Below are 16,416 nucleotides of genomic sequence, written 5' to 3'. Positions count from 1 at the left end.
TTCTCATTCTGAAACAGGGATTTTCAAAAATTCAAATGAGGGTGACTCATAATTTTCTTTTGCCATAAAAGAATTAGTGGGTCAAAACTATAAAGTCTACTTAGATAACTGTAATATGCCAATGTTAATTTCTTGATTTTGATAATTATTCTGTGATTATATAAGAGGATGTCCTTGGAAATACACCGCGTAATATTTAGAGGTTTTTAAAAGGGCATATGTCTGCAACTTGCTCTCAAATTTAAGAAAAAATGTCTACATGTAAAACATACATATTTTATTTCTTATTCTGTAAAATACATATACAAAGAGAAAAGGATAAGGTAAACTAAAAATATTAATGTTTGGAGAATCCAAGTAGAGGGTATATGGAAATTCTTTGTACCACTCTTGCAGCTTTCCTGTAAATCCGAAATCATGTCAATAGAAAAGGTTTCAATGGTGGGAGAGTTCACCAATCACTGGTTGTGCTTTAGGAGTGCAGTGTGGGCAGTGGGCTGTTCATTTGCTAATTCAGTTTTTAGGAATCCTGTGGGACTGCTATGCACAGCTATACAATTTAAATTGGAGCAATTATACTCTGGGAAAAAAAGCAACCTGTTTTAACACAGAAGCTGAAGTACTGGTGTTACAAAAGTAAGTTATTCCTGTGGGGAGCATGTGTGCATATGTAAAGCCTTAGATTAAGCAGGAAAAGAGCTACAGTAGATGCCTGGCACTTTCAGACTGAACAGTCTTAGTTTCAGTGCTATCTAAAGCAACCTCAGCACTTAGAACAATATACTGTTGTAACAGGCACTAAGAAAATATTTCCTTAAAGAACGAATTGATGTTATTCAGTCGCTGAGTTGTGTCTGACTCTTTTGTGACCCCACGGACTGTAGCCTGCCAGGATCCTCTGTCCATAGGGTTTTCCAAATAAGAATACTGGAGGCAGGTTGCCACTTCCTTCTCCAGGGGATCTTCCCGGAACAGGGATTAAGCCTGCATCTCTTGCACTGGCAGTCAGATTCTTTACCACTGAGCCACGGGGAAGCAAAGAATGAATGTGCTGTGCTGTGCTCAGTCACTCAGTCATGTCGGACTCTCTGCAGTCTCATGCACTAGAGCCTGCCAGGCTCCTCTGTCCATGCGGATTCTCCAGGCAAGAACACTAGAGTGAGTTGCCATGCCCTTCTCCAGGAGATATTCCCAACCCAGGGATCGAACCCAGGTCTCCTGTATTGCAGGCAGATTCCTGACCATCTGAGCCACCAGGGAAGCCCAAAGAATGAATAGCAGGCAATAATTTGTAATACTGTTAATGCGTAGTTTAAAATAGCAAGTGGGCAGGACTGAATCTCTTAGCCAGTGATTGTTTAACATCTGGATTACAACTTGGCTTTGGGTTTTATGACCTCAGAATACATTTGAGATAATAAGCTAAGGAGGTATTCAGGAATTGAGAATTACATGAATGAAAATATTACTCTTTCCTATTTAGAACTGTGCTATCTTTTTCTCCTTTATTGTACAGGTGGCAAATACTCACTGCGAAAACACTCAAAAAAATAAAGAAAAGAACAAAAGTCACCAATAATCTGACTACATGCTTAAGATTTCCGTGTAAATCATTCAGAATTTTTCCTATGTATATATTTCAAAAAAATTTTTCCAAACCAAGATGGGGTTGTGCTTTACATACTATGCTGTGACCTGCTATTTTAACTCAGTGATGTGCCATGGATATCTTTCCATGTCAATATGAACCTATATTATCTTAAGGACTTCATATCTGCCATTATATACATGTCTTCTAATTATTTTAACCAAGGTAGCAGACCCTTACTGATAACTTCTGGAGTTGCCTCCAGTTTTTCATTATCAGAAATACTGAAATAAACCCTTCCGTTTATCATATGTACAGACAAATATGTATACATATAGAAACACATATATACATACCTATACATATTTGCCGGGTTACCTAATTATATCCTCAAGATAAATAAATGCCTGGAGTGCAAGTGCTGGGTTAGAGGGTATACCCATTTTAAAGATAAATACATATTTCCAAACAATCTTCTCAGAAAGATTCTAACTAGATTTTCAGAAACAGAAGTCTCCACTTACACTTGATCCTTTTTATTGTGTTTTAATTTACAGTGTATGGTAATAGGAAAGTTTGACATTCCCCGCACACTATGTTTTCACTTCTCATTTTGTGAATTATATATTCCTGTCTTTAGACTATTTTTAAAAACTGGGTGTTATTCCTTTTTCTTATTAATTGCTGAGAGCTCTTTACAGACAAGGTAGTTTTGCTATTCAAAACTATAAAACGATTACCAACAGCAATTCTTTTTCTAGAAAAGCATTTATCATTTGTTTGGATACCTAGAAGAAAAATCAGAACTCTATTATAAGAAATGAAACTGTTGAAACTTCTCACACTCAATAACTGCTTCTCTAACAAAAAGCAGACTCCTTCCTGAAATTTCTAAAAAACAAAAAAACATTTCAATTGCTGGTTTAAACAGGGTATAGTGCCTGCTATAAACCAACGAAACAGAATATAATGATTTCTTTCATCACAGCAAAATAATCTCTCATACTGTCTGGGGTACCAAGAAGCAGGAGGTCTTACCTCTACATGCCCACTACTGGCACAGAGAAAGCAAACTACCCTGGGTGTTATAGGGACAGAGGTCAAGATTCCTAAGCCTCCCATCTCCCACACATTTTCTGCTTCACAATCCTCCTGTGGAGAGAGAAAAAGATCATTTACAAGAGCCATATGACACAACACTACCTGGAAAATAAGAACGACAAGCAGAAAAACAGAGTGACACCAGAATGTCAAGAATACTTCATTCCAGTGAGTTCAAAACTGCTGCTTTGAAAACTTTAAATCTCAAACACAATCTCTTAAAAGGCTCACCTGTTAACCACAATGCAAAAATTTACTGGGACTGGATTTCCCTTAGAGTTTGGCTGATTCAAGTGATCATCATGGTTTAATCATTTCTACGTGAAACAATCACTTCCTCAGACACGATTCTCATCGAAATGCACTTTAGAGCTCAAGATGGGCAGAGCTGTCTCCATGCCTCTGTCCTCTAGTCAGTTCACAGACTGACCTGGTAGCAAGTGACCAGAGCTCTTACACACTTGAACCCATCTATTAATGGCAGCTCTTCACCCACCCCCACTGCCCCTGGCAAGGATTTCTTCTTTTTCAATGCCTTTGGTAACATCATTTTCTTTTTTTAACTCGTTTGTCTAACACTACACTCTCACCTCCTAAACTGTTCTGCTGCTGTTGTTTAGTACCTGAGTGGAGCCCAACTCTCTGCGACCCCATGTACTGTAGCCCACCAGGCTCCTCTGTCCATGGGATTTCCCCGGCAAGAATACTGGAGTGGGTTGCCATTTCCTTCTCCAGGTAACATCATTTTCTTGATTTAAAGTCCACAACACTTGGACTTCCCCTGGTGGCAGGGTAGTTAAGCATGTGCCTACCAATGAAGGGGACATGGGTTCGATCTTTGGTCTGGGGAAATTCCACATGCCACAGAGGAATGAAGCCCATGCCCCACAGATACTGAAGCCTAGATACTTTAGGGCCCGTAAGTCACGACCAATGAGCCCCTGTGCCACAACCTCTGAAGCCTGGTGCCTAGAGCCTGTGCTCCACAAGAGAAGCCACCACAGTGAGAGGCCCGTGTACCACAACTAGAGAGTAGCCCCACTCTCCGCCAACTAGAGAAAGCCTGCGTGCAGCAATGAAGACAGCCAAAAGTAAAAAAAAACTTTAAATAAATGCATAAAGTCCATAATACTCAATACACTCTGCGGTCACTGAGCACTTTTACCTTAAAGTCCACTCTGATCCTGTGGACGCCATCTGCTGGAACTTTCTGCTTGGAGCTATTTCCATTGGAGAGAGTGCTGAGGATGTTCAAAGTGCCTGCATTTTCCTGCTTATTGACTGGAGGTGGCTTCTCCTGCAGGGACAGAAGATGGATAAAAAACAAATCCACATCCGGCTTGCCTTCACTCTCACAACAGATAATAACATAAACAACAAATCGTACTACTAGTTCTGGAAAACATGCTTTCCATTTAAGTATCCTATACAGACAGAGAAGCAATCTTCAGTGCCCCCTCAACCCCCCCACTGAGGCATTTTATTGGCAAGTATGTATTATATCCCTGGAAAAAACAAGCCAGGATTTTTGCTCTCATGCATCTTCGTCTTGCTTCCTTGTGGTCCATGATGCCTGCTGAGGCTGTCAGTACAATGAAGCCACGCTGATGAGAAGGGAGCAGGTTATTCTGCCACTGTTCCAGATCTCGGGAGTTGCACACATCAAATCTGGAGCTGATCGCTCCACATCTGTGTAACCTGCCTATCAGATTCAAGACAATTTTCCCAGCTCTGTGATCATCAGTGATTTCAAATTTGCAGCAGGACCACGCTTCATCATCACAGTTAGAAACAGACAATGACTCTGGAGCACAACTTAATAAGAACTTGGCATTTGTCTCTCTTTTCAGCACTGCTGATGTGCTCCAAAGCATTGGCCTAGACATGCATGCACACCATTATGGGGGCACAGAAAGAATCAGAAGATTCTTAAAGACCTGTCTCCACATAATAAAAATAGTGGACACAGAGAACGGTGATTGTTATAGACAAATACTGCTAAAGGATGTTGAGGGGGAAAAAAATTATACTAAGCAGCCTGTAATGTACACATAGGCATGTGGGGTTACGAAGAAGGGGAAAACAACCAGGGGGAAAAAAGGGAGCTAAAGCTTAAACCTGAAGTAAGTACACTGATTTTAAGAAACTCCACTGCCATCTACATAGAAGCAAAAATGCAATATCACTCAATCCTGTAATGGTTCAGGACTGGGCCACCTTCCTACAGCACAGAACCCATGCTTGAGAAATAGCAGAGAAGACAAATCTCTCCTCACCTTTTCTTTTGGCTTTTGTTTTACAGGAATATTTGGGCGAGGAGCCACTTTTTTCTGCTTGCTTTGCTCTGGACCTAAAGGATTCAAAATAAACTGCAGTCAGATGGCACTCAACATTCAGTTAATGCTAAACAGCAATGATGACTCTAGGACTGATGGCCCTGTGAGGAAGGGGGCATTAGAGAAAACAAAAAACTATTTAAACTCTAGGCTTTAAATAGGAAATTAACACAGTATCTCCAACTTGACTGGTTTTCGCTTCTATCTTTTATTATTATTTAACAGTTAGAAGAGAGCTAATTTTCCTGTACCAAAGACTTAAAAACAGACATTTCAGGTTTCCAGATGCTGTTTAAGACTCCAGTGTCCTGTGCTGGTTGCTCCATCTGCTGTCCTCACTCACCTGACTCTGGAGGTGGAGGTGGCTTTTTCTTGGGCTCACTGGGAGTAGTCTTGGGAACTTCTTTTCTCGGTGGTGCTGCGCTGGGAGGTTGTGGGGGGATGGCTGGTGCCGGCTGGGAGACCTGCTTGCTGGACTTCCTGGAAGCGGGCGTGGCCACGTGCTTGGCCTCAGGTCCTGGGGTCGTGGTGTTCCCTTCCTCACTCTTGTCCTCCACGGATTTGCGGGGAGGAGGGTCACTGTTGCTTTTCTTAGGGGCAGGATCCTCTCTTGCCGATGGGGTAGATTTCTGACTGGAGTCCACCAAGTTCTTCACAACGCTGCTCTCTTTGCTCTCCTTCTTTTCACTGGTCTTAGATTTCTTCTCTTTCTTTTTCACAGCTGGAGGGGGGTGCAGAAAGCAAGATTTTTCACATAAGGAAAGTCTATTGAAAATATAATTAAAAGGACTTCCCTGGCAGTCCAGTGGATAAGACTCCACTACCAATGCAGGGGGCTTGGTTTGATCCTAAGATTCCACATGCCACAACTAAGCCCGCACACTGCAACCGGAGAGAGAAGTCCTCGTGATGTGGGCTCTAGAATTCTCTAGCTCAAGCACCACAATGAAGCCCCAGCATTATTTAAATAAATAATGAAAGATAAAAATAAATAAATAAAATATAAGTATAGGAATGTAACAATCTTAGTCTGAGTTTCCTACAGCTAACATTGACCCTGAAAGCCTCAAGAAAGTTAATGCCAAGTTGGTAAGTCAAATCGGTATACTTTTATTATTTTGAGGAAATGAAACATAATGTAATTTTATATGATTTTTAAAAAAATTTTTATTAAGGAAATTTTCAAACATATTCCAAGCAACAGTAAAATGAACATCCATGTACCTATCACCCAGCTTCAACAACCATCCTGGGTTGTTCTTGAAAGAGCAGTTCTTGAAAAGAATCTCATGTTCTCTTTACACTAGGTGTACACAACTACATGACATTAAAGCAGGAAGCATTTTGGAAACGATCTTTTTATAACACTACCTTTTGCTTGCTTCTGAAGGTAGGCTTTGGAAGGCATCCATTGTAGATTCTGACATTTTCGCATCCTAGAATAACAAGGAATACCATAAGCAAACTTCATTTAGGAAAAGCAACTGAAACAAGTGTTAATTTGAGGGCAAGAATCAGTTAAACTTTATTCAGGGTCATTTTGGGAGTTGAAAAAAGGACTGCTCATTATTTTAGATTAAATCCAAGTCTCTGAATCCTTTGATCAGCAATTCCACCTACCTCGAGGATTTAAAGAAGAAATTATCAATTTATTTTTGAAATGGGACTCAAATGTTTGTCTACCACTATAATGCTACAGGGTCTGTCTTAGGGCTTGGATATATATATTTCAGTCCTCAACTTAATGAAACTCAATTCGAAGTCTAAAATTGAACTGAATCCACTGCAACGCCTATTTTAATGCAAGTTTATCTTGCTATCATGTACCTTTTTTGTTGATCTGTGAAATGTCTCACTTCCTTCCACTAATGGGACCAAGACAAGATTCCTGCTTAGGGCCAGACTAAACCAAAGCCCAGAACTACCTAGTTTGTCCTAGAAACTCTCACCTTAAGTAAATAATGCAGCATTTTTCCCAAGTATATTTTACATAAATCATTTATGCTATTCATTCATTCAGCAAATATTTATGGATAATATCTATTCCTGGTGCCAGGCACCTGATGAGATATTCAGACACCAAAATTTCTGTTTATGCAACCCTCTGGATCCATTTTAAACAAATTATCCCAGAGAGTAGAAAGTGCATTTACAACTGACTAAAAAAAGCGGGAAAAGGTAGAATAATCAAAACTTCCAGAAAATTCCCTAGCAGTCCAGTGGTTAGGACTTCCGCTCTCACTGCCATGGCCCGGGTTCAGTTCCTGGTCAGGGAACTAAGATTCTGCAAGCTGTGTGCATGGTGGGAGAGGCTTCCACAGGCATGAAAACATTCTGAGAGTTTGAGAGCAGAGAGACTTATGTCACCAATATTTCCTGAATGCCATAAAGGTAATTTCAGCTGACCTAACAAATACTATGCCTAAATTTGTCAGCATTTAAGTAGTAACCCATCAGAACTGCACGGATAGCTCTAGGTACATGTGGCTAAGTTTAAAATTAAATGAAAATTTTAAGTGCCGTTCCTCAGTCACACCAAACACGTTTCAGGTGCTAACCAGCCATGTGGCTAAGGGCTACCTGATTGACCTGAGCAAATATAGAGGGTTCCCAGCACTGCCCCCAAGGTATTCTTATTTAAGCGTGACCCAAACCTAGCACAGCACAAAGTCCAACTGTGCAACTCATTGTGCAACTCGAACAGACTCAGCACAAGCACACTGGGTGTTGGGACGCGTTTTCTCTGCGGCAGGCCAGGCCAGCGGCCAAGGCCAGCCCCCCAGGGGGACCTGAACTCACTTGCAGCACTGCTTCTTTATGTTGCGGCCACCAAACTTGGGCTTATCCAAGCAGTTAGTGCAAACACCACAGTCCTCAGGCACCTGGCAGCCGGGACACTGCCCGCACCGCCTGGACCGCCGTCCCTTCTTCACTGGAGGTTCCTGAGGTGCCTTGTTTCTGGTGACAGGCTTAATTGGTTTGATGGGTGGAGCAAGAGGTTCAGCATCTTCTGAGCCAGCGATCGATGACTTGTCTGTTAAAGGAATGCGTCATCAGCTCTGAGGGAGTATCTGGTTCCTTCCCGTGAGCAGAGGGGAGATTCTCACAACCTACTGATGTCAGTATACACATTCAAACCTTCTAACTGGAACACCAGAAACGAAATTCACTATAATAGTCATATGCAGAACTCAGAGCCTGTTTTAAGTAATTACTTAAAAGTTTCTAAATGCCTACAACTTGCAGCTTGACAGTAGCAGAAATCCAAACACTAAAAACAAAATACAGTGTGACCAAAAGTCCAGAATATGAACTGAAGGCTTCTGAAGACTTTAACCTCTAAATTTCACTTGAGCAGTCACCCAGAGTTTACGTACGATATGGTAACCATGAGAATATGTCTCAGAACCTCCGACCACGGAGAGCATAACTGGCCACGGGCCCCAGCTACGGCACTCTGAAATCCAGGGGTACAGAGGCCACACTCACCACAGGGGCTGCCCTCGGTCTGTGACAAGTATGGCAGCGACACTAAGGTAGGCCCTGCTCCGAGGAGACATGAGACTCCTGACAGTCCGTGTTTGCCCAAGGGCTCCCTGACAGCCTTGCCGAGCTGTCTCATACTGCACGGCCTCCAGGAAGATTCTGCCTGGCCTTCCTTTCCGCTCTCCTTTACTACGGTCAGACCTACAGAGCAGGCTGACAGCTCCCCCAGGCTTTCCTAACTCCCTCCCCAAATTTCAGGCATTTCCTCTAATAAGATCTTTACCGGGTCGATCCTCCCATTGACATCTGGTTCCTGGGGGGCCCAGCCTAACATACAATGCTGTGCAGAGCCTACTGCGTACCCACAGGATGATCAGCATACAAACCCAAGGTCATCCCCAACCTACCATCATTTCCCATGGAAGACAAAATCTTTTCTCGTTCTTCCCATGGTAAGGCACTCAGGGTGGGCATGTCATCAGGAAACACAGCTCGTTTTCGGCCAAGGGCAACAGCAGCTCTTCTGCAGACATGTTTAATCCGGGGTCCTCGCACAGAGGTCTCCGAGGAGTCACTTTCTTGACCCTGAGTAGGAGGCAAGCCCAGAACAAACAATAACAACCATCTGTGTTGAAAACAAAACTGAATGAAGCCAAGGTATAGTTGATTAACTTATTATAGTCTAGAGTCAACGCATACAACTCTAGTTATCCCCAGCTGATATGCCATATCAATATATAGAAATCACCTACTTCTAAAATTGGCAGAAAAGGATTCAAATAAAAAAACAGAAATCAACTAAGCTTCTATTCCCAATTATACTACTTCTTTAAAATTCCCCTCAAAAAAATTCAAGCTGCCAGTCTGTATTATCAAGGAGTTCAGTCTCATTTAAATAGGGCTTATCTAACAACAGACTGTTTCTCTGATCAGCAGAGAAGGAGGGGGAAATAACTTACAAACGGAGGCATAAAAGGCCACAGCTCCAAACAGAAATGTCTCACATTTTAGGGAGCTGCAGCTCCTATCACTAGGAGGTTAACCAAAAACATCCAAAATGGTGTCAGAAGTCTCATCATATTCCTGAAAGACCTCCCAAATGGCAGAATTACTAAATGCAAATGCGCCACTAGGCTGAATTACATTAAAGCCTAACTTTGTGGTCATTTTAACCTTGATATGTCAATATAAACATGCAACTACTAGATGGCAATTTTAAACAACAATCTAAAGATTGGCAGGTTTTCTCATAAAAGGCCAGTGTCTAGCTCACTTTGTAGAAAAATTAAAAAGTGCTGCACTTTACAAAGCTCTGTTTGTCATCATCTTAACTAACTGAATTGCACAGCTTTTCTGTGCCACAGCTTGAGGCCAAGTGCTTCTCATATGAACTCTGCAAACACCTGTCATCTACTGTTCTAGTCACTCACTACTCAGGGGAAAAGATCCACCCCCTCCCTGTTTTCTATAGCAAACAACAGTGAAACAATTAGACTGCAGACATGGACCTTCAAAATTAAGTGAGATTCCATCACACCAAACCCATTAAGTACAAACAACTTGGCATTCAATGTAATATGGCCCCACGCACCTTCAGGTCTTAGTTCATCACTTGCCTTCATGAAGCCGTCCAGCTATTCCCTGCTCTTCCCATATATTTTATACTTTTCTGTCTCTGTCTACACTGTTCCTCCTCTTTAAATGTTCCTCTATCATTTTCTACCTATCAAAATCCTATCGGTTCTTAAAGGACCACTGCAAATGCCACCACCTTTTCCTGATTCCCATAACTGGATATTAACTGAAACAGCCTCAAACCTGCTCCTAGAAGGGGCTTGAGAAACTGTTGATTTTAACGGGCAAGATGGAAAAGAGTACCTGTGCTTTGGGCTGGTCAGTTTGTTTAAGACTCTTACTCTTCTCAATCTTGCAGAGCTGGGCTTTGGCCTTTTTTAGGAGGCTGGCAACCCTCTTGTCAGTCATTGGAAGCTTGTCTGCCTGAGCCAACATGGAGCCTATGGAGGAAGTGGAATGTTTAACAGTGCTAGATGAAGGAGTGGAAAGGCAGAGGGTTTTCTCCTTCTCCAGGGATGGGGTAGTTGGGCCGAGGTCCAAGTTGCTTTTTTCCAGATTTCCTCTCCCTTTCTTTATAAGTATTTTGGTTTTGACAGCTGTCGTATCCCCAAGAGTCACAGAAGCAATATCAGTCCCAGAATCGAGTGATGAAGACTTCTTCCGCCCAGTTGCTTTTTTGGCAGAAGATGAAGCGGCCACATCTTCACCAACAGCCTTCTCTTTGGAAACTTTACCCATAGCATACAAAGTCGAGCTACTCTGAATTTCTGATCCCTTTTTCCTCTTCTCTTTCTTGGACTCCCGCTTATTCTCCTTTTCTCTCTCCCGGTCTCTCTCTCTACTCTTGTCCTTCTCCACGCTCTTGTCAGCATCTCGCTCTTTGGACAGCTCCTCGGGGGCCTTGTCTTTATTCCTCCCTCGTTCAGTCTGGGAGCCTGGGGTGAACCAAGGGAAGAGAGGAGTGGGACTACTGGATGAAAATGGCTCTGCTGGAGCACTAGTCTGCTTCCTTGGTCTCTGGTTTTTCTCTGCAGATTCCCCAGACTGAGTCAGGGAATGAGAAGGAAAAGTAAAAGTTGGGTTTAAGGCACTAGTGGCAAGAGGACCAACAGAAATGCTTAACGAGGAGGAGACAGAAGACGGTGGGGTGAGAGGTGACAGCTCAGAAGTGCTAAGCCTTCCACTTCTTGTCCTCATAGAGTGAGAAGGAGATCTTGGTTCAGATCGAATAGGGCTAAACACCTTTCTTTTCCTTTTCCTGTTAGATACTCCTGAAGAAGATGTGCCAGCAGAAGTTCGATTACTAGGCAAGGTTACAGACTCAAATATCCTAGAGTGAGCCTCACTTGGAGTAAACCTCGGAGCTCTCAGAAGCGGGCTCCTTTTGTGCATATCGAACCTTGTTCCAGAATGGAGAGGTGAAAACAATCGGGCTGAAGCAGCAGGACCAGACGTAGAAAACCCGGACGCGAAGCCGACATCCTCAGGAGTTAGTGGAGGGGGGCGGAAATTATCAAAGATTGGTTTGCGAATAAGACCTTCTTTGGCATACTTTGCTGAGGAAAAGTACTGTGGCTCTGACCTAGAGTGCTTTAGAGAAGTCCACCTAAATGTCGGTTCCCGCAAAATAGATTTTCGCTTCCCTTGCATGGGAGCGGCGGAAGTAGGCAAAAATGGTGATGCTAAGGGGATGGTTGGAGGCATGAGCCAAGGTGTGTGGTCAGAGATACTGGAGGCTGGCTGCAGAGGGGGCGGTGGTGTCAGCAGGGGTGGAGGGGGTGAGGAAGAGGTCTGCTGCTGGGGGGCACTTTGCAGACTGGATAATTTTTTCGTGGTTCTGGATCCGAAACTTCTCTCCGACACCGAATACCTTCTGCTTCTCCGGTCACTACTGTCATTTTCTGGGGACTGGGAAATAGGCAGTGGCGTATGGACTTCGGGGGTATCACTCCGCTCTTCAGGAAGGACCTGAATCTCCTCAGAGGCCTGAGAATCTGTGGAGGTATCGACACTGGGGCTACTGGATCGGGAGGAGTCTGAAGACATCTGAGAGGAGTGCTGAGATGCTGCACTTGATTTTTCAGAAGATCCACAGGATGTGGCACTGAATCTACTGTTCGGTGTAGACTCCAGTCGGGCAATTTTAATTGGAGGGTCATAATCTTCATCCTCTATGAACCGCCGAGGGGTTTTGATGATCCGCGAGGAGATGGCACTGACAACAGGCATGATGAACTGTCGGATGTTTTTGACCTGTGTCTTCACCTTTCTTCCTTGCAGCTGAGCTGCTTCTTTCTCGATTTTCTTTTGAGCCCCCTTTTTTGCCCTCTGCAAGAGCTGCTTAGCAATTGTTGCATCTGTCCTTTTAGAAGAAGGAATAATCCTAACCGGCTTAATCCTTCGAGGGCTTTGTCTGACTACTGTCTTATCTTCTTTTGTGAGTGGAGGTGTTCCTTCCTTGTCTTTCCGGACCTTCTGGGGCTTTTCCAGTTCAGAGTTAATGAGGAGACCTGAAGGGGTCTTTATCCTTTCTGTTGATGGAGGCCGTCCTCGCCGGCGTACAATTTGTACCCCCTTCCTTCCTATTTGAAGCTTCCCTGTCTTAAACTTTGACTTGAGAGGAGAGAGTTTACCTGCTCTTAATTTTTTAATCTTTGTGGCTTGCTGAAATGTAGCGGAAGGCGTGCGTTTCATTTTCTTCAGGCTATCTTCTTTGTTTCCCTTTGGTAACTCGGAAATGTCCTTTCCGTGTGTTATTTTGAGTTTTACTCCAGGGAAGGTGGGAGGTCTTCCTCTCTTCTTTTCTATACTTTTAGAATCTCTCTTCTTGATCTTATCTCCAGATTTGGTCTCTGATTTATTTAGAGGGGAGAACACAGGTGGGTCTGAGAGGAGAGCTGCATTTCGGTCAGAGCCACTTCTAGGTCTCCCACGAGGCTTTCGAGGACTAGTTTTAACTGTGTATAGAAATTAAACAATGAAGAGCATATATTTAGCTTTGCAGTTTAGGTCTTAACTAAACTGAAGATAATTTAGCAAAAGTCATTCTGTACTGAACTCTATCTGGGTTTAATCAGTCAATAAAACATCTTTACTGTGCTTAAGTTTCTTTTCACCAAAAACCAGCCTCAAATAAATCAAGTAAATAACATTCTACCTAAAAGAACCCTTAACTCCTTTTTTGATAGAAAAACTAAGATAATCAAAGAGGTTTTCAACTGAGCAGTTAATATACGAAACTAATTTTCTTACATCTTTAGGTGAATAAGGCTTTTTTTCTGAATTTTAAAAAAAATCTGTTTTAAAAAAATCTGATGACCTTTTCCATATTCTAGTCATCAAGGGTAACATTTGAGAACACATTTATAGTAAGTCATCCCCTTTTTTTCAACTCAGAATTTTGGCTTTAATAAATATGAACAAGGTGCTCTCTAATCAATAATATACCAACTTCCATAGGTTACAATAATACCCCAACTTCTACAGGCTGCTCAGCTTCCTATATTTTCAATCTGCTTTGCCAAAGTAAGTTAAGGAAGTTTCACTGAAAAAAAAAAAAAATTCATTCATGAGACATCAGAAAAAGATCATTGAACTCAGTGGCAGGTGAACTAATCAGTGAAATGGCATGAGATATCCGTTAAGCTACTCCCCTACCTATAGGCTCTTGAACCAGTCTTAAATTACAAAAAAGATTTAACCATAATTGATGTCAACAGCAAACTATTTAAATCAGATTTCTTCTATTCTAAATAAAAGGAATCTGCCAACATTTAATCAACTCAATTTGCTATGTACTAAGGGGCTGCAGAAAACCATAGTTTTCTAAAATTCTTTTCTTTTGGGTGGGAGGGGGTATTGCTGCGGGATCTCAGTTTCCTGACCAGGAATTGAACCCTGGTCACAGCAATGAAAGCCCAGAATCCTAACCACTAGGCCACCAGGGAACTCCCTAAAATTCTTTGTATTGTCTGTACTTTCTAAATGTATAAGTAAGAGTTGCCTCGTCTGTCACATCTTTTCTTCTCTCATGACTTTTCAATGTTTTATATGACTCAACATTCTTCTGAGATTAAAACTTCCCCTAACAGGCACCAGAAGAGATTTATGCCATTATGATGAACATTTTAGACTATGGAACTGGCTTCCTAACAGAACAGAAATCAACAAAGGTCTGATTGTTGAGCTTTCTAAATATAAATGCTTTCCTCACCAATTAACTTGAGACTTCTCTTAACAGATTAAGGATTCACATATCTGTTCTCAGTATTTACTAAAAACAACAAATTACAACAAAATGGACTAGAAGACAGCAGAAAAACTATGCTTCAATTCTTTAAAATAATAAAGTATATAGATGGGTTTTTTTTATTAAAAAAAAAAAAGACAATATTCAAGATACACTGACAGCCAAGGGAAAAAAAAACAAGAGGAAACCATCAAGGGTTGTGAATCAAAAAATTAAACCCTACCCAGATGTACATCACAAGATTCCTTATAATCTTGGTAAATCTGAATGTGGCCACTCATAGGCCTTTACTAATTCTGAAAACCTCTTTGATTCATCTTTTACAAGAAACTTTTGGTGAACACATAGAAAAAGGCACAACAGAGAAAAGTCCAGCTCTGCTGCTAACTTCCATAATCCACAATATACTCAAAGAACTCACAAATCAGTTAGAAGTAACTGCTCAGCGTGTCTTTTCCTGGCCTCATTTTGTTATCTATAAGTGAAGGGTTAGACTAGACAATCTCTAAAATCACCTTCTGATATGAAGTTTTAAGATTTTATCACATCTTAAAAGAGAAAATTGCTACTCTCTAAATGGCACAGGTACAGGAATACTACTGGTTAAGTCCTTCCAGCTAGAATAGCAATACTATCACCACTTGGGAAAGGAAAAATTGTTAACGTACTGTGTTTCAGTTAGATTACTATATAGTACATGATGACTCTTGAATGAAATGCAAATGATAACAATCACAAACGTCAACGACAAGAACCAAAAGCATGGCTAACATCATATTTAACTAGCCTGTCTATCTACATAAAATCAAAGACAACCATACAAGAAGTCAGAATGGCAGCACAAGTGGGGAATTTTTTTTCATCATAAGATCTATCTCCCTCTCTTATACAGAACAGAATTCTGCAAGCCATTAGATGTTATTTCCACGAGGATCATCTCACAGGAAACTGCTGTTAAGTCTAGAATTTCAACTCATTCTAGATATTTTCTTACAATGGCAAATATTGTTAACAAATGGAAACACCCATGTCATTTTTATCTTCTTTAACACAGTTTTTCAAGGATCAGGTAAAACAGTTTTATAGAGTGCCAATATTTTGTTTTTAGTTCTTTGACAAAAGTAGACCAAATTTCATCTGTTTAAAACAACGGTCAAAAAAATAGTAATAATAAAAAATAAAACAATGGTCAAATTATTTGTACAATTCAAAATGCATAAATCTGAGGATGCTATCATTAGTAAGTAACCTTCATTTTGCCTACCAAGTTTTATAAGCATTCGAGAGAAATCTAGGCACATGCCACAGGTGGTTCCCATAGAGAGCATAATTAAAGATAAACCAAAACTGATCTAACAGAGAGGAGCCCCATAAAGAGCGCTAGTTCATAAGCCATTTCCTACTTAGTGTGAGGGAAAGGGAACAATTTCTCCAAAAGAAATCTAAGACCACCTTTTACACGCAAAGAAGGCAAGGGGAAGTCAGTCTCTTAACAAACAAAACTTCAAGGCATCATGTGTTTAACGGGTCATGTTTAATGGGTCATACCTGAAGGAGACCTTGTGGGACTTCGTACTCTGACTTCTTCATCTGAGCCAAAACCTAAGAACTGCTCATCCTACAACAAAGGAAAATTATTTTAAAATCAGGAAAAAAAAAAAACAAAAAAACCCATAAATCTGAACATATCCCAAAGAAATGCCCAGAGGAGACACAAATGAATTTGGAAAATTTACCCTCTATATATCAATCATCATCATTCCTATGGATATTATTATAAAATAACTTAATACTGAAATAAATAAACCCAGCCATATGGCTTCAATACAGACATACAGGAGCTGTGTAGTAACTGAACATTGATAAGTCACCTTTGGTGCACAGGACACAGGGGACAGTCCTAAATATCAACCTATAGATACAGCCCAAAACAATTAAAAAATGACTTTAACTCAAGTAAGCAAATCAGTACAATGGCAGAAATACACAGCCCCAATAAAAAAATATTTTCAACAAGTTTACAGACACATAAGGAATAATCTATAGTATCATAATTTCTTGTCTACTAAATATTAAGAGAC

At 41.2% G+C, this 16,416-nt stretch overlaps 1 protein-coding gene across 1 annotated transcript in view; it reads right to left on the bottom strand.

The window, feature by feature from the left end:
• Window positions 1-16,416, bottom strand: part of KMT2A (lysine methyltransferase 2A) — a 76,505-nt gene that overhangs the window by 34,470 nt on the left and 25,619 nt on the right. The window contains exons 3-11 of the mRNA XM_052652386.1: window positions 15,884-15,953; window positions 10,390-13,043; window positions 8,919-9,096; window positions 7,825-8,059; window positions 6,397-6,461; window positions 5,369-5,746; window positions 4,966-5,039; window positions 3,855-3,986; window positions 2,627-2,740 (exon numbers count right to left, since the gene is read on the bottom strand). Coding sequence (XP_052508346.1) covers window positions 2,627-2,740; window positions 3,855-3,986; window positions 4,966-5,039; window positions 5,369-5,746; window positions 6,397-6,461; window positions 7,825-8,059; window positions 8,919-9,096; window positions 10,390-13,043; window positions 15,884-15,953 — 3,900 coding nt within the window. The remainder of the gene's footprint in view (window positions 1-2,626; window positions 2,741-3,854; window positions 3,987-4,965; window positions 5,040-5,368; window positions 5,747-6,396; window positions 6,462-7,824; window positions 8,060-8,918; window positions 9,097-10,389; window positions 13,044-15,883; window positions 15,954-16,416) is intronic.

Source organism: Budorcas taxicolor, chromosome 15, assembly GCF_023091745.1.
Source record: "Budorcas taxicolor isolate Tak-1 chromosome 15, Takin1.1, whole genome shotgun sequence".
Taxonomy (NCBI): domain Eukaryota; kingdom Metazoa; phylum Chordata; class Mammalia; order Artiodactyla; family Bovidae; genus Budorcas; species Budorcas taxicolor.
Note: the sequence above shows the minus strand (reverse complement) of the source record. Positions and strands in the feature narration are given on the sequence as shown.